The sequence below is a fragment of the Opisthocomus hoazin genome, chromosome 25 (genome assembly GCF_030867145.1).
Source record: "Opisthocomus hoazin isolate bOpiHoa1 chromosome 25, bOpiHoa1.hap1, whole genome shotgun sequence".
Taxonomy (NCBI): Eukaryota; Metazoa; Chordata; class Aves; order Opisthocomiformes; family Opisthocomidae; genus Opisthocomus; species Opisthocomus hoazin.
Window position 1 is genome coordinate 5839072 of NC_134438.1, and position 24605 is coordinate 5863676.

General features: G+C 58.2%; 1 protein-coding gene across 1 annotated transcript; it reads left to right on the forward strand.

The window, feature by feature from the left end:
* The first annotated feature begins 222 nt into the window (after positions 1-222).
* On the forward strand, positions 223-24021 carry SLC6A17 (solute carrier family 6 member 17). The gene is made up of 12 exons (XM_075442824.1): positions 223-628; positions 8810-9216; positions 12644-12801; positions 13089-13215; positions 13902-14083; positions 15150-15260; positions 16238-16479; positions 17198-17390; positions 17770-17962; positions 18154-18313; positions 18874-19036; positions 19480-24021. The coding sequence occupies exons 2-12, from the start codon at positions 8931-8933 to the stop codon at positions 19846-19848; spliced, it is 2184 nt and encodes a 727-aa protein (XP_075298939.1). The 5' UTR covers positions 223-628; positions 8810-8930; the 3' UTR covers positions 19849-24021.
* The last annotated feature ends 584 nt before the right edge of the window (positions 24022-24605 follow it).

Sequence of the window (24605 nt, forward strand, 5' to 3'; positions counted from 1 at the left end):
CGCTCCCCTTCCCCAGGGCAGAGCCAGGAAGGCACCTCTTTATGCCTTGGGGGGGGCTTTATAAAGGGGGCTTTGCCTTTCCCCACAGCACTGGGGTGGGCAGAGCTGCACCCTCCCCCGCTGCCATTCCTTCTTTACGCAAGACCCCCCCTCGGAGAGGTGTGGGGGGGGTGGCCCGGCACCCCAGCTTTGACGCGCAGCCCTGGTGACTCAAGCCTGCGTCAGGGGCTGCGTGTCCCTTTTATTTTATTTCATTTTTTATTTTTATTTATTGCTTTCCTTCCACCCCGCGAGCGGAGTTATCCGCCCCCCCCCTACCCCCCCCCGCCAGGCGACGGGGGCCGAGCCCAGCGCGCATCCGCCGACCGGTGCCGGGGAGGCGGAGAACGGGGCGGGGGGGGGGTGGTGGTGGTGGTGGAAGGGACGAGGCCCCCGGTACCGGCGCAGCTTCCCCGCCGCGGGGTGCGGAGGCAGCGGCTGCTCCTGCTTTCCCGGTGCCGTGCAGCACGGGCAACCGCGGACCGGTCCCGCACCCCCCCCCGCACCGGGGCGGGGGCAACCGGGGCGGTTTCTCCCGGGACCGGCTCAGCTTCGCCCTTCCCCGGGCAGCCCCCACCGCAGCGCCGAGGTAAGGCTGCTCCCCCGCCCCCCCCCTTCCCGGGGGTCCCCGCCTCACCGGGCGCTGCCTGCCCCCTCCCCACCGCTGCTGTCGGGGCTATTTTGGGGGGGAAGGTGCTGGGGGAGGTGTGATGGGAGGGGACCCCCCAGTCTGGAGGCATCAGGCATGTGGGGGGGTGATGGTGGGGGACCCCCCAGTCTGGAGGCATCAGGCATGGGGGGGGGTGATGGTGGGGGACTCCCCAGTCTGGAGGTATCAGGCATGGGGGGGGGGGTGTGGGATGTGATGGTGGGGGACACCTCAGTCTGGAGGTATCAGGTGTGGGGGTGGGGGGTGTGGGATGTGATGGTGGGGGACACCTCAGTCTGGAGGCATCAGGTGTGGGGTGGGGGGGTGAGGGAGGGGGACACCCCAGTCTGGAGGCATCAGGCATGGCCCTAAGGGTGGTGGCATCGAGGGCTGGGGGGGGGTGGTGTACATTTAGAGACAGCAAATGGCTTAAGCCAGCCTGGAGAGGCTGGGGGTCACTGCCGGGGGGTGGCACTGACCCCCGGCTCGGGCTGGGGGGGGGGCTCATCCCCTCCGAGCCGCTGCCTCGGGATGGGTAGAAATGCAGCTTCAGATTGACCTTGACAATAACATTGGGAGAGGAGAAAGCCTTCGGCTGCGTGGAGCGTTTCCTTCCTGGCCCCCGAAGTGCTGGGGGTTTATTTTCCCTTCCCTTTTTTTAAATAGATTTTTTTAACGCTGCGCCCTGAATGTGGATGGCTGGTTTTGAGGCAGAAAAATGGGGCTTGGGGTCTTGGTTTCGTGCAATGCTCAGCGTTGGGTGTGGGGGGATAAGGACTCCCTTCCGTGGGCTGGATGCGCCCAAAGGTGCGCGTTTTGGGCCGGCGTCTTGGCCGGGCGCGGATTCGCATCGCTCCGGGGACGTGAGGTTTAGACCCGCTGAGAAATCCTGGTCCTGGCTCTTCGTAAAGAACCCAGAAGGTGAAATCCTTCTGCCTTGTGTCAGAGGCACCTGAGGTTTGAATCCAGCAGGAGCTGATGCAACTATTTCTGGTAGGAAAAAACCCGAAATGCCGCGGCAGCGGAGCTATTCTCGGCAGGGCGGAGAGTTTCTTGCGAATATCTCTCAAGAGGTGTCGGGACTAGGTCAAGGAACCTGGATGGTGCTTCGCCTGCGGCTCGGCTGCTTGGAAGGGAAACCAAATGTGGGTCTGAGCTGTGCCCCAGGGTACAGAATCACAGAATTTTATGGGTTGGAAGGGCCCTCTGTGGGTCACCCAGCCCAACCCCCTGCCCAAGCAGGGTCACCCAGAGCAGGCTGCACAGCACCGCGTCCAGGCAGGGCTGGAACATCTCCAGAGAAGCTCTGCTGAAGTCGATCGGAGCAAAAGGATTTGATTTAGATCTGGAGTGACTCCCCTGCTACTCCAGGCTTGCACAGAGCAGGGAACCTGGAGTTACACCAGAGCCGAGCCGGAGTCGCGAGGACCAAATTGACCCTAGCTCAGATGCTGCCCTACGCACGCCCAGGCCACACCGTTGCCCTGGGAGGAGAGGCTCCGGTTCTACCCCATCTGGGGTTGCCTTTGGACTTGTTTGTTTACAAACGTAGCAGCAGATTAATGAATTACGATAGGGAAAAGCAGAGCTTGCGGAGGGATTTGGATGCCGCCCGTTTGCTGCCTTTTAGGATAAACCTGGACCGGTTTTGGGTTCAGTCGCTAACCTCCAGCCGGAGCGGGTGGCTGGAGAGGGATCACCGAGAAGATCATCTGGTGAATCAGACGGAGCCCTGAAGGAATCTTGCCATGGTTGGCTTTGATGCGGTGTCACGCTCTTGCAGCTGATGTGTGTTTTCACGATGCGAAGGGAGAGATGAAAGGAGACCAAATTCGGTGAATCAGTGGGCTCACACGCTTCGTGACGAACCCGAGTGCCAAGGCTTCCCTTCCTCCGGGGCTGTTGTGTCTGTCTCATGACCCAGCAGCAAAACTGCCCTTTCCAAAGGTTTCTTGGCACCTACTAAAGAAAAGAGTCCTTGCAATGTCACAGCTTGCTGTGGGGTGTATTAAAAACCCCAGCTGGGGGTGGTGGGAAGCGCACCCACCTCTGGGGTGGCCGTGGCTGGGGCAGCCCCACCTCTGCTTGCCTTTGTCGGAGCTGGAGGTTATTTATAACATCTGGGCGCTTTTGCTGGCGAAAGCCACTTGGGTAGGTGTAAGACAGAAGCGGAGGCAGCTCTGATTCATCGACGAATGTGAACTGCTCCTGTGTCGTGATGCTAAAACGGGCTTGAACGTTCGCAGGGGAAGGACGCGGTGCTGAGCACCTCCGGGTGCGTGCCGCCGAGCTGCTCTGAACCCCACGCTGGGAGCTTGGCTTCCAGTAAAGCTGCTTGCGGGTGCCCTTGTCCTTGGGCACCCCCGTGCTCTCCCGTCTGCTCACGCCGACCCTGCCCAGAGTTTGTGCATCTCCACGCGCGGGGGTAAGGGAGGGAGCACGCCGGGATGCGGCTCGGCTGGTGGGACTGAGTCACTGGGTGTCATCTCCGTGGGGTGGCGAGAGCCTGGCGCTAATTAGAGGGGATCATTTAATGAAGGGGAGAGAGGGAGCAGCCCTAATGAGCCCAGATGGCAAAAACCTTCCCCGTGGAGCAAGGGAGGAGCAAGCCCCAGCACAGAGTAGATTTAAGATGGAGATACCTTGGTCCAGCCTTGGCTCGTGGAAGAGACGATTGCGTGATGGAGGCTGCGGGAAGGTCCTCGGAGCAGGGCTGGGGGAATTGGAGCTGCAAAGCTTCTGCTTTGGGCAAAAATGTCTTCTTGGGGCTTTAAAGCGGTGTTTGGGTGGTGCTGGGAGGGTCCTGCCCTTGGTTTCTTGGGGCTTGCGAAGGTGGGATGCTTCCCAAAGGACCCGCTATGTGAGGGCGATCCCTGGAGCTGTTTTTCTCATGGTTTGGTCTCAAAGCCAGGATGTGCGTCCAGGGCTCCTTCGCTTTGCTGCTTGGCTTTGCAGAGCACAGAGGGACGACGGGAGGGGTGCTTGTTTCTGCCCTCCGCCTCTCCTCCCTGGGCTCTCCGGTTCCCGGGTGACCTTGGATCCATCCCTTCCCCTCCCTGCTTCAATCGCCCTATCTGCACCAAACAGCCTGGTCCTGGGTGCAAGGCTTCCCTGGCCCCATGTGTGTTGGGGAGCTGCAAATTAATGCTCAGACCTTCCAGCCCAAACCTGCGAGTGGCCTTCCACGTCTCCTGAGATCCCTCTGTGCTTCTGGTCCCTTCGCTCTTCCCTCCCTTCCCTGATCTGTGACCTTGATGGAGTGAGCCGGACCTTCTCGGGCCCGGTGAGCTGGATGCTTCTCCAGGATCATCTTTCCCCTCTGCTTTAGGAGCTGCCAGGGATTTGCCTGGAAGAGGAAGGCAGCGGGCTCGCAGCTGAAGGAGGAGAGGTGCTGGGGTAGGGAGGGACCACCAGAGAATCCCCATGGTTTGAATGTTAATTTTGAATTTGCCAGATCCCAGCCTGTGTTTTTTCCTGCCTCAGTTTCCCCTTTATGGACCCAAACAGTATGTAAGTGTAGCATTTGGACACAAGAGAGGAGAAATCTCCTGCCATGCTCGTCCTTCAGACCCAGATCACGTTTGCTGCTGGTGACTGCTCTGCTCAGAGGCTGCTGTAAATCCCCATCTCCTCCCCGCCTGTCTCTGCGCTCCCAGGCCCAGCTGAAAGCTTTGCTGACACGTTTCCAGCCTCCTTTATTGCTCCCCAGCTGCCTTCCCAAGAAAGCAAGGACGGGCCGAGGCAGGACACGCAGCTCGGAGCATCCCTCCTCCGCTGAACCACGCGTGATGCTGCTGGCAGGGCTGGGGGACGCAGTGCCCTCGGCTCCCAGAGGTCTGCACTCACCCCAAATAGAAGCTTTTCCCTCATGGACATTTCTGTCTCCAGCTGGGATTGATGGGAGCCTCCAGGTATGGATTAAACCCCCCTGGGTGGGGCAAAGCAGGAGCTTCTCTGTCTCTGCCCCTTCCCTGGGTGGGGTGAATCCAGCTTGTACCACGGCAAACCATTGCCCTGGGCCTTCGACCCGCTGCAGCGGCGGCTCCTGGGCTGTCAGGGCAAAGGGATGCGGTGGTCGAGGCCACCCGTGTGTCACCTGGGCGGGGGGGGACACAGATGGGGTTTGTGACTTGGTGCAGGCAAGGACCACTCTGGTGGGTCAGGTGTGGCAGTGGGGCTCGGGATGGCGGTTGCTTTGCACAGGGGCTCAGGTCCATCACGAGGTTAGAGATGAAGGCACCCAGCAGTAAGCATGAAAGGGAGTCCCATTTAAGGGGATACCCAGGAGACACCAAGCAGCAGGAGACACGGGAGGTCAGTTATCCCCAGGGACAACCCAGTGATGCTTTCCCCAATGTCTCCCCTCGTAACTCCCTGTGGGATGTTGGTGGTGGCTCTCAAGTCATCTCGAGAGACCCCTGCACCAACCCCAGTGCAAACTGGTCTTTTCCCTGATCCTGCCATGGGAAAAGCTGTGATCCCTCTCCAGGTCCCTGCGGGGGTGGCATCAGCACTGGTTTTACCTGGGAAAAGGTGGTTGGTGCCCAGGCACCCCTGGTCTGGCAGCGCAAGTGAGGTTGTTGCAAGCCATGGGCTCTGGAAGACCCTCATCTGTCTTCTAAAGAGAAGGAAAAAATGCACATTTAAGAAAACTAAGGTCATGAGGGCTAAGTAAACAAGCTGAATCTCCATCTGTCAGTGACAAGGGTTTTCTGTCTCTCTCCATCCTGGAAAGCTCCTGGTTGTCAGCTGATCTGCCTCGTCGTTCTTGCAGGGTGGTTATTATTTTTGGCAGATGAATTTTATATTAAATTCCCTTTTCAATCAAAGGAATGAGTGGAAATGTCTTTTGCAGATGGATTTGGACTGTGCTTTCCAGTTTGAGGGGTGCAGGCCTTGGGGCTGATGCAAAATGGTGAGGAAATTAATAGAAAGAGCCCCGTTGACCCCACTGTTCCCCGGATCGGGTCCCCATGCCCTATGGGTTGGTGGATTTGTGCTGGTTCTGGCTGGGCTCCTTTTGGCAGGGATGTGGATGGCAAAGGCTGGGTGCACTCACGGCATCGCTGTTGGGAACGGTCCTCTCTCCTTCAGGCCTGGATCTCCTCTGGGCAACACCACCATCACCAGGCTGAGCCGTTTGGGAGAAGGCAAGACCTTCCTAAGCAAGCCATGGGGACAGAGTGACAGAGCCACGCCGGGATCAGGATTTGGACCTCTACCATGGTCTTCCCCTGCTCTAGTTCAATTTGGCCACGTCTCCCATAGGGAGGAAGACTTGTACCTCTGTTCCTTCACCCTCGTCTCATCCCCTGGTGTTGTCTCACCCTAATGCCTAGAAAGCCCTTGCCCCAGCCCCAGGAGAGCAGCCAAAGAGCAAAAGATCCCCTTTTGATGCCCGGATCCTTTAGGAATGTTGCTGTCATGAGCATCCCCCAAGGAGCTGAGAGCTTCTGGGGCTTTGGAGGTGCTTGAAGAGACCTGCTCCTCAAGGACCCCTGTGTCCTGCTGCCTCTTAACTCCTAAGGATAACACTGCGGGGGGGACCGAAACTGAGGAGAGGGAGAGGTGGAGATCCAGAGACAGATGCTGTGGGGTCTGTGCTGACCCCGTTGTGCTGGTCTGGCTCATCACCACCTTCCCTGGCACTGGGCATCTCCCAGGCTTCGCTCCAAGTGGTTGAGCTGTCCCAGGAGAGCAGTCTGGGTGCCCTCGCCATGGGGCACCGAGCTCTGGGGGCTCGGCCAGCAGATCCTAGGTCTTCTGGGCTCTACCTCCAGCATAAAGAGAGACTTTAGCCCCCGAGGCTGAGTCCTCCTGAAGGTCTGAGTCACCCTAACTCCGACGGAGCTGAAGTGGCTGCTGAGCAGACAGGGAGCAGCAAACAACCTGCGGGTGATTCAGCCAGGTCCGCACTAATCTGCACAGAGCCTGATCCAAAATCGATGGAAATCCCAGTGGTTTCCTGGCTGCTGGACAAGGCCCTTCCCTGTGCTCCGTGCCTGTCCCCATCCTGGCTGAGGATGCTCCAAGCCTCGGGCAGCCACGTGCCGGTAATTGCCACGATCGAGCCACGAGTGGTTTACGTGAATGAGCCCTCGTTAGGAAATTAAACGTTGCTGGGCCAGGCTTGAAAGAATAATTCAAACGGCTTCTCCGGAGGAGCCGGATGCAGGAAAGATGTGGAGCCGACACGGTTGCCTGGCAACGGATGCAGCCGACCGCCGAAAATAGCTTTTCTAATAGGAACGGGGCCTGGCAAAGGGGGAACTTTCTTCAGAGGTGAAAAAACACCAAGGTGAGGGCGAGGGAGGGTGAGGTTTCCTGCTGCCGATGCTTTGCTTCCCTCCCGTGCCAGGCTGAGACCTTGGTGTGCTGCTTGGGGATGGGCTTTGCTGCTTGGGGATGGGCTTTGCTGCTTGGGGATGGGCTTTGCTGGTTGGGGATGGGCTTTGCTGGTTGGGGATGGGCTTTGCTGGTTGGGGATGGGCTTTGCTGCTTGGGCTGAACCCGCTGCTGTGAAAAGGTTTGAGGTTGTGAGCTGAATTGGGTCAGAAAGATGGATGTTTGTCCAAAGGAAAGAAGAGCTGAGGATGGCTCTGGAAAATCACGGGAGAGTTTTCCTTTGGCTTGCCGGAGGTGACAGCGGGAGGTCCATCCTGCATCATCCCTCCTGGTAGAGACCGGGTGCCCACGCTGAGGGCTGGCTGCCCAAGGACGGCGCTGATGGGTTATTTGTGCAATGTCACCTGCGAGATGCCACCTGGGTCTTGTACGAGCTTTGAACTGAAGGAGAAAGCCCCCAGGGTGAAGGGGAGATGATGCTGTGGCCAGGCCAGGCTGCGAGAGGTCCCAGGCATGGCACCATCACCCTTCCAGGGACTGGTGACCAGCCTGGTGTCCCCTGAGAAGCAGGCATGGAGGGGAGAGAAAAGAAGCAAGCGTGGCCCTTTGGGAGAATCATTTTCCAAGATGTGAGGTTTCTTGTGGGTTTTCTCGGTCTTGGTGAAGCTCTGTGGTCCCAGCTGGGGCAGGAGCTGCCAGTCAAACCCCAGTTCTCCCAGTATGGAGAGGAGGGACATGGTGCTTTCCTGAGCTGGGTAGCTCCAGCCCAACGGAGCGGGTTTCCCTGATGCTCCAAAGCTTTTTGAGTTGGGGACGAGCGTTGCAGGGCTGAGCCGGCTCACGGGCACCCCCTGAAACGCCTCCACGCAGCATCGCTCCGGCAGCCGGAGGAGTCCCCGGTGCAAACAGGCAGTCCCCCATTTGCGGATGCGACCCGCCACGCGTATCTGCTCGTCACCGTGCCGGCCGTGAGCCCACGCTCCCACCCGCGCTTCCTCTGTGGGTCCAAAAATTACCCTGCCTGCGCCCATCCCGGCCCCGCACCCACGGGATCCGATGCCATCAGCTGTGGGAATGAGGTGGTGGGGGCAAACTGGTGTGACTGTGCGGATGCTGTGGGACTGGTACGGCTCTCCATGGCCAAGGCTGGCCCACGATGAAGGTTGGGAAGGCGGAGGGGCTGGGACAATTGATGGCTTTGCCTCAGCTGCCGCCAGCCGTTACCTGTTGTAAAGCTGCCTGAGAAGATTTAACTGCAGGCTCCCAGGCTTTGAAGTCGCTCCTGATAATGTCCAGGGATGGAGAGATAGCTCGGGCGTTTGTCACTGTCCCCGGAGCGCTTTGGAGCTGTCGTGGGGCTGAGCCCGGGCTCAGCCGGGAGGGGAGGGAGCAGGAGAAGGCAGAGCCCTGGCTGGCGCTGGGTGCGGTGTCAGCCCTTGGTGGGGACCAGCTGCTGGCCTGGGGTTGTTTGAGGGGAAAAGAGGTGTCACGGTGATGTGACCGGCTCCATCGCTTGTCACCGGCCCCAGTAGCCCAGGGAAATTCCCTCCTGTGGGTCACGGGAGGTTCTGCTCCATGAGTGGTGAACCAGGGGGTTCCTCCATCATGCATGAAGCCTTAGGGGGTCGTCAGCATCGCCCAGCCCAGAGGGAGGTCCCCAAGGCATGGGGTGATGGAGACCCTTCTCCATCTGGTGCTGCCGCTCCCACCCGCACCGGGACAACCTTGGGGTGATGCAAAACCAGCTCATCCTCTGTTGACCCCTTCCCTGCCCAGGTCCTGCTGATGAAGAGGAGGTGAGGCCGAGCTGTAGCTCACACGGGTGCTGTTCCCTGCGGGACACTCATCTTCTCCCCTCACCCCACCCCACCCCCCGGGGCTGCACGGAGCCATCCCGATGCCGAAGAACAGCAAGGTGACACAGCGGGAGCACAGCAGCGAGCATGTCACCGAGTCGGTGGCCGACTTGCTGGCCCACGAAGAGCCCGTGGACTACAAACGCAGCGTCCTCAACGTGACAGGGGAGGCCTGGGACAAGGGGAAGGATGGAGAGGAGGAGCTGGACGCGGAGAACCGGCCGGCGTGGAACAGCAAGCTGCAGTACATCCTGGCGCAGATCGGCTACTCCGTGGGGCTGGGCAATGTCTGGCGCTTCCCTTACCTCTGCCAGAAGAATGGAGGAGGTGAGAGATGGGGCAGGGATGGCTCAGCCCTGGGGGACGGGGGTACGGCCCCATCCTGCCTCGCTGCACGTCAGGGTGTGGATCCTGGGGCAGGGCAGGGGTTATTTGGGCTCTGAAGGAGGAAAGGGAGAGCCAGGAGGTGCTCACCGCTGCGTGTGCATCGATGCAGGAACCTCCAGGATGGCCACTTCCTAAAGGCCGTCCATCCGCCCGCTCCAAAGTCAAGGTGAATCCCAAGGCTGGGAGCCAGGATTTCTCGCTGCGGCCCCCAGTTCTTCTTGGGGCAATTTGGAAACTAGGGAAAAAACAAAAGGAGAGTCCTTCCGCTTCACGAGGTCCTGAAGCCGCCTCGTGTAGGCTCCAGCCCCTTCCTAAATCCTCCTCTCAACCAGCCTGTCCTCCCACTCCATGACCCCTCCTTGGGCTTCCAGGAGCAGCCCGGAGGGCCAGGTCTCTTCCAGCCGTGCTGAGACCCGACACCCTTCGTGACGCTGATGGGAGGGCAGGTTGCTCATCATTAATCCCAACCTTTGCAGCGATGGGAAGCAGCCCCTGCTGAGCGGCACTAAATGGAGCCAGGATCAGCCCAGCTTTCCCCTCTCCCCCTTGCACTCGCCTTGCTCCCAGCCCTGCGCCATCCGGCATGCCCCCAGCCCCGAAGCTGGCAAGCCTGCAGCCGCTCTCAATAATTAAAACATCTCTGGTGTCATCTTCACGATGACTCATTCTCCCAAACGAAGACCTGTGCAGTCAGCACTTCCCACCCCGGGGCTGCTCGCCCCGCCATCGCCTTCCCCTCCCGGCTGGGACGGGGCACGCTGCGGCCAGCTCCTGCATCCCAGCATCTCCGCAGCCGCTGGCACGCTTGGCTCCCGGCGTCCTGCTGTGGGTCCGGGCGAGGCTCGGTTTGGGCGCAGCACGGCTCTGCACGGTGCGTCGGCCGCGTTGCAGAGCCGACGGGGATGTCTCGGCGCGGTCCTGGGTCGCAGCGAGCGTCCGCAGGCTGGAACGGCTGCGTTAGCTGCAGGGCACGTGCCGGCGCGTGTGCGTCGGATGCAGCGGGGAGCGTCGCTCGCGTGGCTCGGAGGAGGTCGGAGGCAGAGCCCGGGGTGAATTCAGGGCTGGGAGGGATCGCCACGGCCCTGCTGGCTTCGCTACACAGCTCTCCGCCTCTGACTTCCGAGCAGGTTTTCCTGATTAAATCCAGTTGGGAACCAGCTCAGACCCAGAGGTTGGAGACGCAGAGTTCTGCTTCTCTGTGTTCACTTAACCCAGCTGTGCCTCAGTTTCCCCGCTGGCACGGTGGTCAGTAACTAGCTGTAATTAGTGCAATGCATCAAATGTTCTGAGTTTATTCTGAGGTCTCTGCTGTCCTGCACATCTGTGGGGCTTTAGCTTCAGCTGTCGCAGGTGCTGGGTAGCAGGAGGAGCAGTTTGTGTTCCCCGGCTGGGATTCATCCTCACATATTCCCCAGCAAATCCAGGGCGGAATTTGCTGTCTGGATGTGGGGAGCGTTAAGCAAGTGTTTTTAGATGAAAGGCCAGGTGGGATGCGATGTGGGGCTGGGGAACTGAACCTGCAGCAGCCCTGAGACCGCTGCAGCGCCCGAGATGGGTGCGCTGGGTTTGAGCCCGGCGGCTCGGCCCCATCCTGCGGTGGGGTGCAGGGGAGCTGAGCCAGGTAAGGACTGGACAAGCCGCTGATTTTAGGAGCAGCTTGCTGTTGTGTGACATCTTCCTGCAGCAGGTATTGAGAAAGGCTTGACAAGCTGCCTCAGCCATTGCCTCTATTTTAGAGATGGGGAAACTGAGGCACGGAGCTGGGAACTGGCTTGAGCTGCAGATTGCTGAGCTTTCCTGCACTTTTTCTTTTGTGGCATCATCTCCTCTGTCCCATGGGGCAGACCGTGATTTTCTGCCTTTTCCTCCCACTACCTTTAACCTCTTGGCCCCTGGCTGGGATTCCCACCGGGCTGTGAGGCTGGTGCCGGACAGACGGATGCGGGAGCTGGGAACTGATGGGCAGACGGCTTCTGGGTGTGCTGAGCAGCCCCGGGATGTGGTCGCGGCTGCTGCTTTCTCGCTGGCTCCCCAAGCGGGTTTCTGCGGGGGAGAACGGCTGCGTGCTGGGAGCAAGATGAGCTGGAGCCAAATTTCCAGGACTCAGTGTGCTGGGAGCTGGCATGGGCTGGCAGCACTGCCCACCACGCTGCCAAGCCGGGGCTGCCGGGCACGGCCATGCACGGGCAGGGGCTGGTGCCTAGTTCTGGAGATCACAGGAAGAAAATCTCCAATACTGGAGAAATTTGCAGCTGGATCTGTCCGTCTGCCTCATCTCTGACCATCCAGAGTTTGAGATGGGAATGCCCAGGAGGGTGTTGCAGGGATGGGATGCTCGTGGTCCTTCCTGAATTACACCAGGTTCCAGCTCTGCCCTCCTCTCTGCTTCTCCTTTCATCCTCCTAATCACCCTGAGCTGCTGAATCTTAATTTATCTCCCCACCTAAGTTTTTAACGCCTCAATCCCCAGCCTGCTGCCAGGGCGCTCGGCTCAGGACGCTGTTGCAGGCTGAACCGCTTTGCAGCACTGCTGCTCGGAGCAGCATCGGCTGCCACAGGTCCTGCTCGGGTCCAGGGACCGGTGGCTGTCACCGAGGTGTGAATCCAGCTGGGAATTCACCCGATGCAACCGGGCTCCGGCGTGTGCCTTTGGATCGCCTGCCGCCCCGTGGGAGCGAGCCACGCGCTCCCGAGCCCATTCCTCAGCCCCTGGCAGGAGGCTGGATGAATTCATCGGCCGGGCGCTGCAGCGTGAGTCATCGCATCCTTTACGGTCATTTGATTATGCTTCAGGAGCTGCTCATTTCTCTCTGGCCTCCTCAATTAGGCAGAGATCAACTGTGTTTCTAATTTGAGTTATTTCTATCCCTACCAGAGGACCTCGCTCCGTGCCGGGTGGCACGGTGATTGCCGCTGCTGGGGATGTGGGTGTTTGGGGGGGGTGTGTCGGTGCGGGGGGTCGGTTGTGCTCGCACATGCGTGTGCAGGCAGGACCTGGGTGAGCAGGAGGGCTCCGTGGGTCTGAGACAGCTGGGGACATGTGTGTGTCCCCGTGGGCTGGCTTGCAGCGGTGTAGGGCGAGGTGCCTGCACGGATGCAGCGTGTTGGGTGCGTTGGGATCAGTCCCACAGGTACCCACGCTGGCGGGGGATGTTGCGCCCTTCCCTTCCACGTGCGTGTGTTTGCTCCTCTCCATGACTCTGCTCTCTGCTGCCGATCTGCATTCCCAGATCCATTGCAAATGAACCCATGGACGAAGCAGAGCCTGTCCCAGCTCTGCCCTGCCTGTCCATCCCTGTCCGTCCGTCCTTGGCTGCATGAGAGCAGGCAGAGACAGGGCCGTGGTGAGCGTTCTCTCCCCTCTCAGGTGCCTACCTGGTCCCGTACCTGGTCCTGCTCATCATCATCGGGCTCCCCCTCTTCTTCCTGGAGCTGGCGGTGGGGCAGCGGATCCGTCGGGGCAGCATCGGCGTCTGGAATTACATCTGTCCTCGCCTGGGGGGCATCGGCTACGCCAGCTGCCTCGTGAGTGCACCCATGGGTCCCCTCATGCCCGCACCTCGGGGGGCACGGGACGCCTTTGCAAGCTGCAAAGCTGGGGGTGGCCTGGAAGCAAACCTCGAGGGGCCCCGCACGGAGGTTTGAGAGGTCAAGGGGAGTTTTTCCAGCTCCACCCGTGGCTCTAGGGCTGGGTGGGAATGGCCCCGTCCCCTGCTCCCAGCACCCCTGCTCCCCCCGGGTCCCTGCCCAGTGGGAGGTCTGCTGGGTCACTGCTCTGTGATTTAACACCGTGTCCTTTCTCCTCACCCCAGGTCTGTTTTTTTGTCGGTCTCTATTACAACGTCATCATTGGCTGGAGCATCTTTTACTTCTTTAAGTCCTTCCAGTACCCTCTTCCCTGGAGTGAGTGCCCCATCGTGAAGAACGGCTCGGTGGCCGGTAAGGGATGGCCACTGGTGCAGGGGGAGGCTCAGCTGGGAGGGAGCAGTTCCTGGGGAAGGGGGGCTGTGGGACACTGGGACCCCCAGCATCTGTAGCTATCACAGGGCAGTGGAGCTTGAGGCATCTCCTGGGGCACTGGGTCCTCTCCCGTCCGGCTGCCTTGGTCATATGGAGATGTTTCCCTTGGGTTGGATGAGTCTCTCCCATGTTCTCTTCTCGGGGTCCATCCCCACCGATGGGATTTGATGCCAGTTTGGGGATCCAGAGCTTGGGTCTCCAGGCTGCCTCGGTGCTCGTGGCCAGGATCTGACCCCGGACCATGAAGGTGACCCAGCTCACCTGGCTGCTCCGTCAGTGCCCGACTGATATGCCGATGGAGCTAATGGTGTTTAATAACCTGTGAACATCTCCTTGAGACACTCTGGGACGTTTCGTAGCAAATGCAAATATCTCTCCCTCTATGTGACATCTTATTTTTACCTGACAATGGCTTTATGTCCTATTTCTTCTTTTTTCTGCTAAAAATGGGCCACATTAATTCCTGTCCCTGAGTTTCCAGAGGTGCCTGCCTTCCCTGGCTGGCTCTGGCAGGTCTTTGACATTAATTGGTGTTCATCCCCTTAGAGATGGTGGGTAACTTTCCCCCAGCCCCCTCATGCTCTCCTGCCTCTGCTCGGTTGCAGTTGTGGAGACTGAATGCGAGAGGAGCTCAGCCACCACCTACTTCTGGTACCGGGAGACCCTGGACATCTCCAACTCCATCTCGGAGAGTGGGGGGCTCAACTGGAAGATGACCGTGTGTCTGCTGGTGGCCTGGAGCCTTGTTGGCTTGGCCATGATCAAAGGCATCCAGTCCTCGGGGAAGGTGGGTATCGGTGGCCACCAGAGCCTGGGTCTGTCCTCAGGGCAGAGCCTGGACCACACTCTCCTGCCCTGATCTGGAGTGGCTGGAGGATGATGTTTCCCCTGGATGCTCACGCCGAGTCCATAGTTGGGGCCATCTCTGAAGGGATCCAGAATAAGATCAAAAGAGGGTGTAGGGAAGAGGTTTAGTCCAACTGACACCTGCAGCCGTGGCCCAGGGCTGAGCCATGTTGGGCTAGCCAAATCACCTGCCCAGCTGTCAACTGCCCAAGTCCCTGATGCCCATCATCTCCAGGGATGCTCGTGGGGTGTCAGGGGGAGAGCTGAGCCCTCCTTCACAGGGCGAGCACTGGGACTCTGTGCAGGAGAAGCAGGACAGGGAGGAGCAGAAAGCTCTGGGAGAGAGATGCTGTTAGCTTGTAGAGGCCGTTGACATTTCAAGCAAGGCTGTGTAAGCAGTGGGGTTGGAAGCAGAAGGGTATGGTCTCCCAGGACGCTTGAACATCCCTGTCTCCAGATGTGCTCTGCAAAACATCTGGTGCATTAGCAGGTAGGTAGCAGAGGGCAATGAGACCCCTGCCCCATGGCCCTGAGAGCAGAGCGGTGGGAGGGAGCTGCAGGAGCAGGGTCGTGGCAGCAGGTCTTGCCTGTCCGGGGTGAAGCCCCATCCACATCTGCTGGTCGGGGCTGCCTGCAGCGCTGGGCAGACGCTGGGGACTGGGATGGGGGCTGCAGAGCTGTCCTTCCCTCGGGCTTCCCGAGCACCAGCAGTTTGTGTTTTGGGGATTTCCTGAGACAACATCAGCATCTTCACCTTCAGCAGATTCTCCTCTCCTAAGTGTGTCCAAGCACTTTGCAAATCCACCTGAGCTTCAGCACTTCTAACGTCCTGCACCAAGAAGTCCCACAGCTTAACCCTGCACTGCCTGAGGAGCAGACGTCGTTCTGGGGAGGGCACCCCGCCCTTCTCACCCCTGTCGTGCTGTCCTGGGCTTGGATGGGGAGGTGGCTGAGCTCAGCGCGTGGTAAATGAGGTTGTGCCCGTGTCGCATCCCTCTTGCCCTTAGGTGATGTACTTCAGCTCGCTCTTCCCCTACGTGGTGCTGGTTTGCTTCTTGGTGCGGGGACTTCTGCTGCGCGGGGCGGTGGATGGGATCATGCACATGTTCACGCCCAAGGTGAGAGCCTCCAAGCCCAGCAGACTCGGAGCAAGTTCTCCTCCTGGCTGGTCACACACTGTTTTCCCTTACGCTCCGCACCCCGAGAACCAGAGTACCAACCCCAAACTAGCTCAGAGATGCTGATATGTCATCAGGGTACGGCCAGGACAGCCAAGAGCCTCGCAATCTCACCAGCTTCTTTGAGCCTTAGCATCGCTCCCGTCGCCTTTAGGTGCCCAGGCACCAGAGTGGGGATGTGGGGGTGCCAGAGGCAACGTATTTAAAGACTTCATGAGAATGCTCTGGCTGGCAGTGAAACCTCCGCTGGTGGTATGCATCCGTTAATTAACCAGCTACTTAATTAATTAAGCAGAGATGTAGATGAATCATCTCAGCCTGCAAGGCTGTTAGAAGATATTAATTATAATCTCCTGATGAATGATGCTCGGAGGCCTCCAGCCTGCGGCTCTGGCTCGCAGGAGAGCGGGGGATGTGGTTGGGGGGACGGGAGGTTAGACAAACCTGCCAGCCGAGACGTTGGATTTCAAGTGCTCCAGGCGCTCCGGAGGCAGGAGATGGCTGGGGGAGGATGGAGCTCCATGGCCGGGCAGCACATGGCTCCGTTGGGTGAGGGGATGGGGACGCCATCTCCCCAGGGAAGCTGGGTGGTCCACTGGGAAGCTGTAGGGCTTTGGAGTGGGAGATCAGGCACCCAGCTTGGGCTCTGGGGTAGATAGAGCACTCAGAGCCATGGCCAAGCCAAACCTTCCCCTGCGCTTCTCCATGCCTTGGTTTTCCCCTCTGTGGGAAAGAGAAGAAGGACCTACGAGCGCTGGGTGATGCATTACCTGACTGTGGTAGATCAAAGCGTGCCCATGGCTGCTCCAAAACCAGCCCAGGCTGCGGCCACAGCAGCCTTTTAATTTAGCTCTAGCTCCAGTGGGATGACTTGTGGGGCCACCAAGCCACCTAACTTCTTCTGTCTCCCCTCCAAGCTGGACAAGATGCTAGACCCTCAGGTGTGGCGGGAGGCAGCTACACAGGTTTTCTTCGCCTTGGGCCTGGGCTTTGGAGGAGTCATCGCCTTCTCTAGCTACAACAAGCAGGACAACAACTGCCACTTTGATGCCACGCTCGTCTCCTTCATTAACTTCTTCACGTCCGTCCTGGCTACCCTGGTTGTGTTTGCTGTGCTGGGCTTCAAGGCCAACATCATGAATGAGAAATGTGTGGTGGAGTAAGAACTGCTTTTTCTCTCTGGGGGGTGGGCAGGTCTTTGCTACTGCTGATTGTGGTGGATCTAGAGGCAACAGAATAAGTGCCCTGGAGCTGGATGATACTGCGTTTTGGTGGATCCAAGTTCCTGATGGTCAAGACCAGGATCTCCAGAGATGTCCCATTGTAGCTGAGGCAGTTGGGTATTCAGCTCCTCCAACCTAAAATCCAGCTCTAAGATGGTCTCTTAGCCTGCAAATTGAGGGTAATTCCAACACGTCCGGTCACATCTCCTGGGTTTCCCCCAGTTTCAATTCATCATAGGGTCCACTTGTCTGCAAGGTTAAGGGAGCTGCTGTGTTGTACCCCTGAAGCAGCTGGAGGAAGGTGAATTGGTGCACCTAGTGTTATCTTTAGAGAGTGAGCTGAATCCAAAAAAATCCAGACCATGCAGTGTGGAGTCCCAGAGCAGGAGAGAAGCCACAGCAGCAAGTGGCTGAGAAGGAGGCACAGAGAGCTTATTCCCTGGTGGTTCCCCGTCTGTGTCCTCTGTCATGTGGCCTACTGCAATGTTTACTTACACCTCGGGAAGTTGCAAAGAGGTCCTCTGACTGGACCCAGGTAACGTGACCCAGGGAGGTTCATCCTGGCTGTTGCAAAGGGCTTCCATGGTCAGGCCTCATCCTCCACCCTTGGAGGAAGGGGTCATCTCTGAGTGACCAGGCTCTGCTCTCCCTTAGGAATGCTGAGAAGATCTTGGGCTACCTGAACACCAATGTGCTGAGCCACGACCTCATCCCACCCCACGTGAACTTCTCCCATCTCACCGCCAAGGACTACAATGAGATGTACAGGGTGATCATGACAGTGAAAGAGGGGCACTTCAAAGAACTGGGCTTGGATGCCTGCCTGTTGGAGGATGAACTCAACAAGGTACCTGGTGGCACCCCTAGTAGGACCAGGAGGTCACCTACCCTATTGCCTCTCCCTGGTAGGAGCTGCTCTACTTGTGTCACTCCTGGCACATGGATCTGGAAAAACTATGTTTTAGAGACCTTGCAGCAAGGGTGAGGATTCCCTGTCCCTGTGGTCTTCCCCAGCACACAGTGGTCCTTCCTGGGGTGGGGAAAAAGTCTGCTCGTAGCAAGTCTAGCAGGGTCATCACCGCTTCCAGGCTGGGGTACCAGACTGGATTTTTTTTCCTCCAAGACTGGTTCAGGGTGACAGGAGAGACCTGAGGTATGCACGGGCTTGTAGGTTGTATCTCTGATGTGTTTCTCCTCATCTTTTGGTCCTGTCTCTCCCTGAACAGTCGGTGCAAGGAACTGGCCTTGCCTTCATTGCCTTCACAGAAGCCATGACCCACTTCCCAGCCTCACCGTTTTGGTCTGTCATGTTCTTCCTGATGCTGATAAACCTGGGGCTGGGGAGCATGATTGGGACCATGTCAGGCATCACTACACCCATCATTGACACCTTCAAGGTGCGGAAGGAAGTGTTCACAGGTGAGGTCTTTTCTCCTGCATCCTGCTGGGGAAGGGGTGGAGGGTCCCCGTGGCCCTGGAGAGTCACTCCAGAAGAGTGTGGACATGGTGGATGTGTACTGGGTCCTGCTAATGCAGGGAGCTGGCTGCGTGATGGAGGTCTTCGTTCCCCTTGGGGTACTCTGCTAACCATGCCTGTTTGCTCCCCACAGTTGGTTCCTGCATCTTCGCCTTTCTGGTGGGACTGATCTTTGTGCAGCGCTCTGGGAACTACTTTGTCACCATGTTTGATGATTATTCAGCCACGCTGCCGCTCACAGTCGTGGTCATCCTGGAGAACATCGCTGTGGCCTGGATTTATGGCACCAAGAAGTAAGGTGTTTGTACAACACAAAGAATAACTGCTGCAACTCCTGGCTAAAAAAGCCCCCTCCTTCCAGCTCTTTCCCATACGACTTTTTCCCCAAGAGGCCAGCTCTGGTGGAGCAAAGGCCCCAGGGCCAGCTACCTTATAGAGGCAGGAACTCAGTTCACCTTGATCCTCTTCTCTGCCCTAGGTGTAACCCAGCCCTAGGAGCTGGTCCTTCTAGTGGGTATCTAGTGTTGGTTATGGTGCTCTGGCGCTTGTGATTACCCTTTTGTCTGAGGTTTCCAGGTCCTTCTGGAAGGAGACCTTAATCCCCCCAGTGTCTGTTCTTCTTGTTCCTGAGTTGGCCAGAGCAAGGGAGGTTCTGGCTAATGCTCAAATGGCCTTTTCCATAGGAGGTTCCCAACCAGGCCCACAGGCTTCAGGGACACATAGATGCTTGTCTGGGTCAGCTGGGCTCTGCTTCAAGCCCTGCCTTGAGTGTAGTTCACAATGGGGGCTCCTGGGAGGGAGTTTTGTACTTGGGGGTGGGGAACGGCAGGGTTCAATCTCTTCTTCTTGGCAGGTTCATGCAGGAGCTGACGGAAATGCTGGGTTTCCGGCCCTATCAGTTCTACTACTACACCTGGAAGTACGTCTCTCCCATCTGCATGGCCGTGCTCATGACTGCCAGCATCATCCAGCTGGGAGTCAGCCCCCCAGGCTACAGTGCGTGGATCAGAGAGGAGGTGAGCACAGCTCCCGTCCCCGCAGCTGCCTCCACCCCGGGTCCAGGCTGAGCAGAGGGCAGCTGAGAGCTGCAGACCACCCTGCTCTTCCCAGCTCCGCTTGTTTCTCCTCCCCTCTCCTGCTGGGAGATGTCCTGCGTGTGGCCGCTCGTTCTCTGCAGGCAGTCAGGTCTGTCCGTGCTGCCCAGAAGTCTCCAGCCAGCTCTGACCATGGGCTGAAGTTTGAGCCTGGATGTTGGTTTGCTTCCACAGCTACATGCTGTGTGCAGGACCATGTCCCCTTCCTTGATTTGAACCCACCTTCTGATAGCTTCAGGTGGTGCTCCTGAGGATGAAGTCTGGCAGGAGGCAGCAGGAATTGCCTAGCACTCAGGAGACGTTGTAGCTGGTGTGCATCACCCTCGCTGTAACAGCCCCTTGACACTGATATCTGTCTCTTCCAGGCTGCAGAAAAGTTCCTTTTCTACCCAAGCTGGGCCATGGCTATCCTCATCTCTCTGATCATACTCGCATCCCTCCCTCTGCCTCTGGTTTTCATCCTCCGGCAGTTCCACCTCGTGTCGGATGGCTCCAACACCCTCTCTGTCACCTACAAGAAGGGCCGGATGATGAAGGACATCTCCAATTTGGAAGACAACGATGAGACCCGCTTCATCCTGAGCAAAGTGCCCAGCGAGACCCCGTCCCCCATGCCCACGCACCGTTCCTACCTGGGTCCCGGGAGCAACTCCCCCATGGAAATGAGCAATGCCCCCAACGGACGATACGGGAGTGGGTACCTACTGGCCAGCACCCCTGAATCTGAACTGTGATGGTTGCCTGACGACCACCCCCACCGGGAGAGGAGGTCACTGGGGAGTGGATCCTGGCTGTCCAGGCAACAGGGAAAATTAATTAATAAGGAAGATGAAGAAGAAACCCCTCTTAAAATCGTAACCAAAAGCAGCCATTTCTGAGATGACACTGGGAAGAAGGGATTGCGGGAGGGGCAGGACTCCTCCGACAACCCTCGGCTGAAAGGCAGGATCCCCCGGGCTTGCCTTCGGGGAAGGGAGGAGGAACAGGAGACGCTGCGATATCTGTCCGAGAGTTGTTCTCATGCATCTCCAATCTGAATCTCTCTTTTCGAAGCAGCTGATGGTTGGAAAAAGGACCTGGCGTCAGGTGGAAAGCCAGCCACGCTTCCTCCTGTGACCCAACGCTCTCCCCTCCCAGTCTGTTGTCCTTTAGCGGGGAGGAGTCATGGCCTTATTCCAACGAGCACAATTAACCATCGATGTTCATAGCACAAAAGGGTGCTGTTGTTGTCACCGTTGTTGTTGTTGTATCTCCTGTAGGTTTTTATAGCTGTGGACACACCCAGATAACCCCCAAATGTTGACCAGGGTTGGCAGGGAGCAGCGTGGGGCTGGCTGAGGTATCGCAATATGTGAGAGTGCGGATGGTGGAGCCTTGGTATCTGTTGTGTTACCACCAGCACGGGGACAGCATCCGTGGGTTGTTCTGACACACGGAGATGTCACGTCCATGGGACGATGTGGTCAGCGTGCTCCCTGGTTAGGCAGTTATCGTGCTCAGTGGCAGAAGGACCTCTGAAGCGAGCGTGATCTGGATGTGTGAGCGTTGTGTGGGGTCTGGGTAGGGTTAGCGTGATGGGAGTTGGGAGTGCTCTCCTGGAATTACTCCCAGCAAGTGGGATGCTCTGCTGAACCAAAATCCCTGGCATGGTGATCGTCTCCTCTTGCCACTCTCTTTAGATGTCCCAGAGGGACAAGCAGAGAAGCTGTGGGGCATCCAGTCCTACCACAGTCCTGGTTTAGCTCTCAGGAAACCACCCCCTGACTTACTTCCCTTGCGCCCACCAGCTGAGGTGAGCTGGGCAGTGATTATCTCTGGACGCGCATCCTCATTTCTCCTAGCTTCGAGCCAGGGGGTCTGCATTGCCTCCCGTTGCATCTCCGTGGGGCTTACCAGCCTTCAGATAGGGGCAACCAGCTCTTGGGGACAGCAGGCATCTGCTGAGCAGCAGTTATTGGGAGTCAATGCCAGGTCCTAGTGTCCCCGCTAGCTCTTGATCCAGGCTGGTGAGCCCTCGTTAGAGCCCTGGGACCTCTATTGTGCCCATCTGTGTTATCTGGGGACCAGATTAATGTGACCTTATGTGGTTTCTCCCCATGCTGTCTAGGAAGGGTTCAGAGTCTCTCCCACTGGGACTGAGGGTTGTTCCCCTGAATTCTGCACATAGCTGAGCACTTCTGTCAAGGGTACCAGTATTACGTGGCATCTTCCTCCTTTCCTCGTGGGGACATGGGAGCAGCAGCCTGCTTGCACCCTCTCTCCCTCTCAGCACGTTGTTATGGCCTCCAGAAGCTGAGGGAGCTCCTCATCGCTGGTCCTGCTGGGCTTAGATCACGCGTGATGGTATTTCAAGCCAGTTTGAAGGCCAAGTTTGTGGGTGCTTGCCCACAAGCCCTTTTCTCCTCCGTTTTCCTATCAGTGGCTTTTCTTTCCACCTTGATTCTCCTTTTCGCGAGAGGCGAAGGCAGAAAGTACCTGGTCCATTTGGCACGTCCTTGGCTTCTCTTAGCATCCCTGGGTGCAGGAGGTCCCCTACAATGATGTTTCTCTTGTGGGTTGTGATCCTTTATCTATAGTCCTTCTCCATGAGCTTGGCTGGTGACCTGGAGACTCTTTCTGGACAATTAGCTCAGGCCCTTCGTTAACCATTTTTCCAAGGGGAAAACGGAGGCATGGACTGAACCGAAGCAGCTCAGTCCTTGGTGACTCTGAGAAGCATCAGCCCCTGTGGTCAGGGTCAGCCATGCTCTTGTCTCTCCTCCAGCGGTCCTGTCTTCATCATCCCCTCCGCTGTCTTTCTCCTTCCCCTGCCCGCGCAGAGGGACAGAGGAATATCCCCACCGCATCGTCTCTGGATGGAAGCACAAAACCCGTGGCATTTCCCCAGCATCAGGCAAGATGTTCCCTCCCAGCTCTTTCTTCTCCCCCTGTCCCTGGTTTCCTCCACCCAACCGGCAAAACAGAGGATGAGCCAAATCGTTGCCCAACGTCCCCTTCCCTCTGCCCCTGAGCCCGGGGGCCGGATTCCCACCATAGCTCCCATGGAGTTAACGGAGCAGGACACCTCCCGTAGCCAAAGTGCTCGGTCCCATCTGCCCCCACCGCGCGATGCTCCTCGAGCCCTGGGGGGAAGGATCCGGCCCGCTGTCTCTCCCACCACCGTTCCCAAACCAGCCAGGGAGGTGTTTGCTTTCCTCCCTTCTTCTTGCAGCGTCAGTAAGAGGCAAAGCCAATAAGAAGGTAACAAAAAAGCTATATTATATATATATAAAATATATACAGAGAGAGGAGACGGAATAATAACCTAGAGATTCTCTGTTTCTATTGTATATTTATTCTGTAAATGTCACTGTAAATGCTGTTAAATGACAAAACGTATTCCAAAGTGGCCCGTGACCTATTTTCATTCCCAGTGCTGTACAGATCAATTCTCGTTGTATATTGGGACATATTTTTACCTTTTTATTTCTCGTGTGTGGTGGGTGGCCATCCTCCCCCCAGCCCCAGGGTGCCCAGCTCCCCTGGGGATCCAGCAGAGAGGAAGGAGGAGGAGGAGGGACGACACCTTTATTTTTTATCTGTGGAAATACCGTATTTCTTCGTGGCATTTGCTCGGTGTTAGGCACGGGGTGTTGGGGGGCATGTGTGTGTGTGTGTGTGTGTGTGTGTGTTAGATTTCAAGTGATCCGTGTCGTCGCCGTGTGAGCGTGCGCGTGCTCGTCCGTAGGTGCCGTGCGCGGGGGTGCGTGTGCGGGTGCGTTTGGTGTGGGATTCACTCCGCGCTGCACTCGGTCACTTTTGGAGCCTGCGCTGGGGGTTTCTCCCGCTCGCCGGGGCAGGCTCTCCCTCCACGCACCTTCCCGGGGTCCCAGGCTGCGGATCAGGCCGACCCCCGTGGCTTTTAGCCCTGGAAATCACTTATTTTCCTCTTTTTCTCCACGGAGTCACAGGGAATAGCTGCTAGTTGTGAGCACAGGCAGTTTTCAGTTTTCCTTCATGTGGTGGGCGAAGGAGGGGGGGGAACCGCTGCCGATATTCCTGTCCCCCCGTATCAGCTCCCTGCTCGGTTCCCAGCCCGGATCCTGCTGCTCGGAGCAGGACGGTGGCCCTGGCTGGTGGACCAGGAGGTGCTGGGTAGATCAGGAGGGGTCCAAAGCCTGTTCCCTCTCCGGGGACAGAGCTGGGGAGGGGTTAAGCGGTTCTGGAGAGGGGGATGGCTGGTGCTGAGGGCAGAAAGGAGCTTTGCAGGAGGGTGCCCACCCCGCGACGGCGGTGCTGGGGTCCGAGGGTGCGTGCAGTCCCCGCAGGGCTGGAGCTGGGATGCTCCATCCCCGAGCATCGGGCTCTGCAGCGGGGGCTGCATCTGCCCTTGACCTTGGTGCAAAGCAGAAGGGACGGCTGGAGCTGGCTGTACTCTGCTGATTTGCACCTTCTGCGGGTGTTCCTTGGCCCATTCCCCTTCACCCCTCCAAAACAGCTCCTGCTTCACCTGCTGGCCCCTGCCCGGACCCCGGCGGGTCGATTTAAACCCCAGCACCTCCCTGGAGCAACACCCACTGCCTCCAGCCTGTCCCCCATCCTTCCCCGAGCCTGGCTCTCGCTGGCAGGAGTGGGGAGCAGAGCCCGGTGGCCTTGGTGGCCGGGTGGGACACGGCACAGCCCGGGCAGAGCCACGGCAGCACGCAGGATGCAGCCCCTTCCCCTGCGGACGAGCGCAGCGCTGGCGAGACCCTCCTGTACAGGTAAAAGCACAGATCTCGTAGTAACTCGTCCCGTGTGTCCTCGTAGCCGGTGTATTTACCACGCGTGCCGTGCCGGCCGGGCTCCTCGGCAGTCGAGAGAAACCCTGTAACAGCTGTAACGGAGTCCGATTAAAAGTCTCTTCTTACCAAATCTCTTCTCACCCAGTCTCTGCCTCGGTTTCCTTTCTTGGGGTGGGCTTTGGGGGCTCTCTGAGGTTTGGGGTTGCAGACAGCTACAGCAATGGGTATTGGGGCCGCCAGCACCCGCGGGCATCAGTGTCTCTGTCCTTCCCTGTCCTGTCACCCCCATCATCCTTCTGTCATCAGCCTTCATCCCTCATCCTCTGATTCCCTTCCTCCATCCAGCATCAGCCCCTGCAAGGGGCTTGCTCAGGGCCCGGCTGCCCGCAGGTGCTTCAGGAGCATCATGGAGATGATCTTCCATCCTGGACCAGTTCAACCACTACACGCTGGCTTTATGGGGCGCGTGGACTGGTAAGATACGGCGTCTGCTCCTCTGCATAATGCCCTGCTAACATTGCTGGTGGCTTATCGAGAGCACTGGGGGTGCTGGGAGTCTGGAGGCCAGCACTGGGATCTGGAGACCCTCCCTGGAGAAGGACCAGAGATGTCCAGCAGCCCCAGATGACTTCAGCTGCTGGGTCTTCGCTTAGGAACAGGCCTGGTGGGGAGCAGGGCTGCTGCTTCCCTTGCCTCCTGTCATCTGTAGCTCGCTTGGCTTCTTCAGG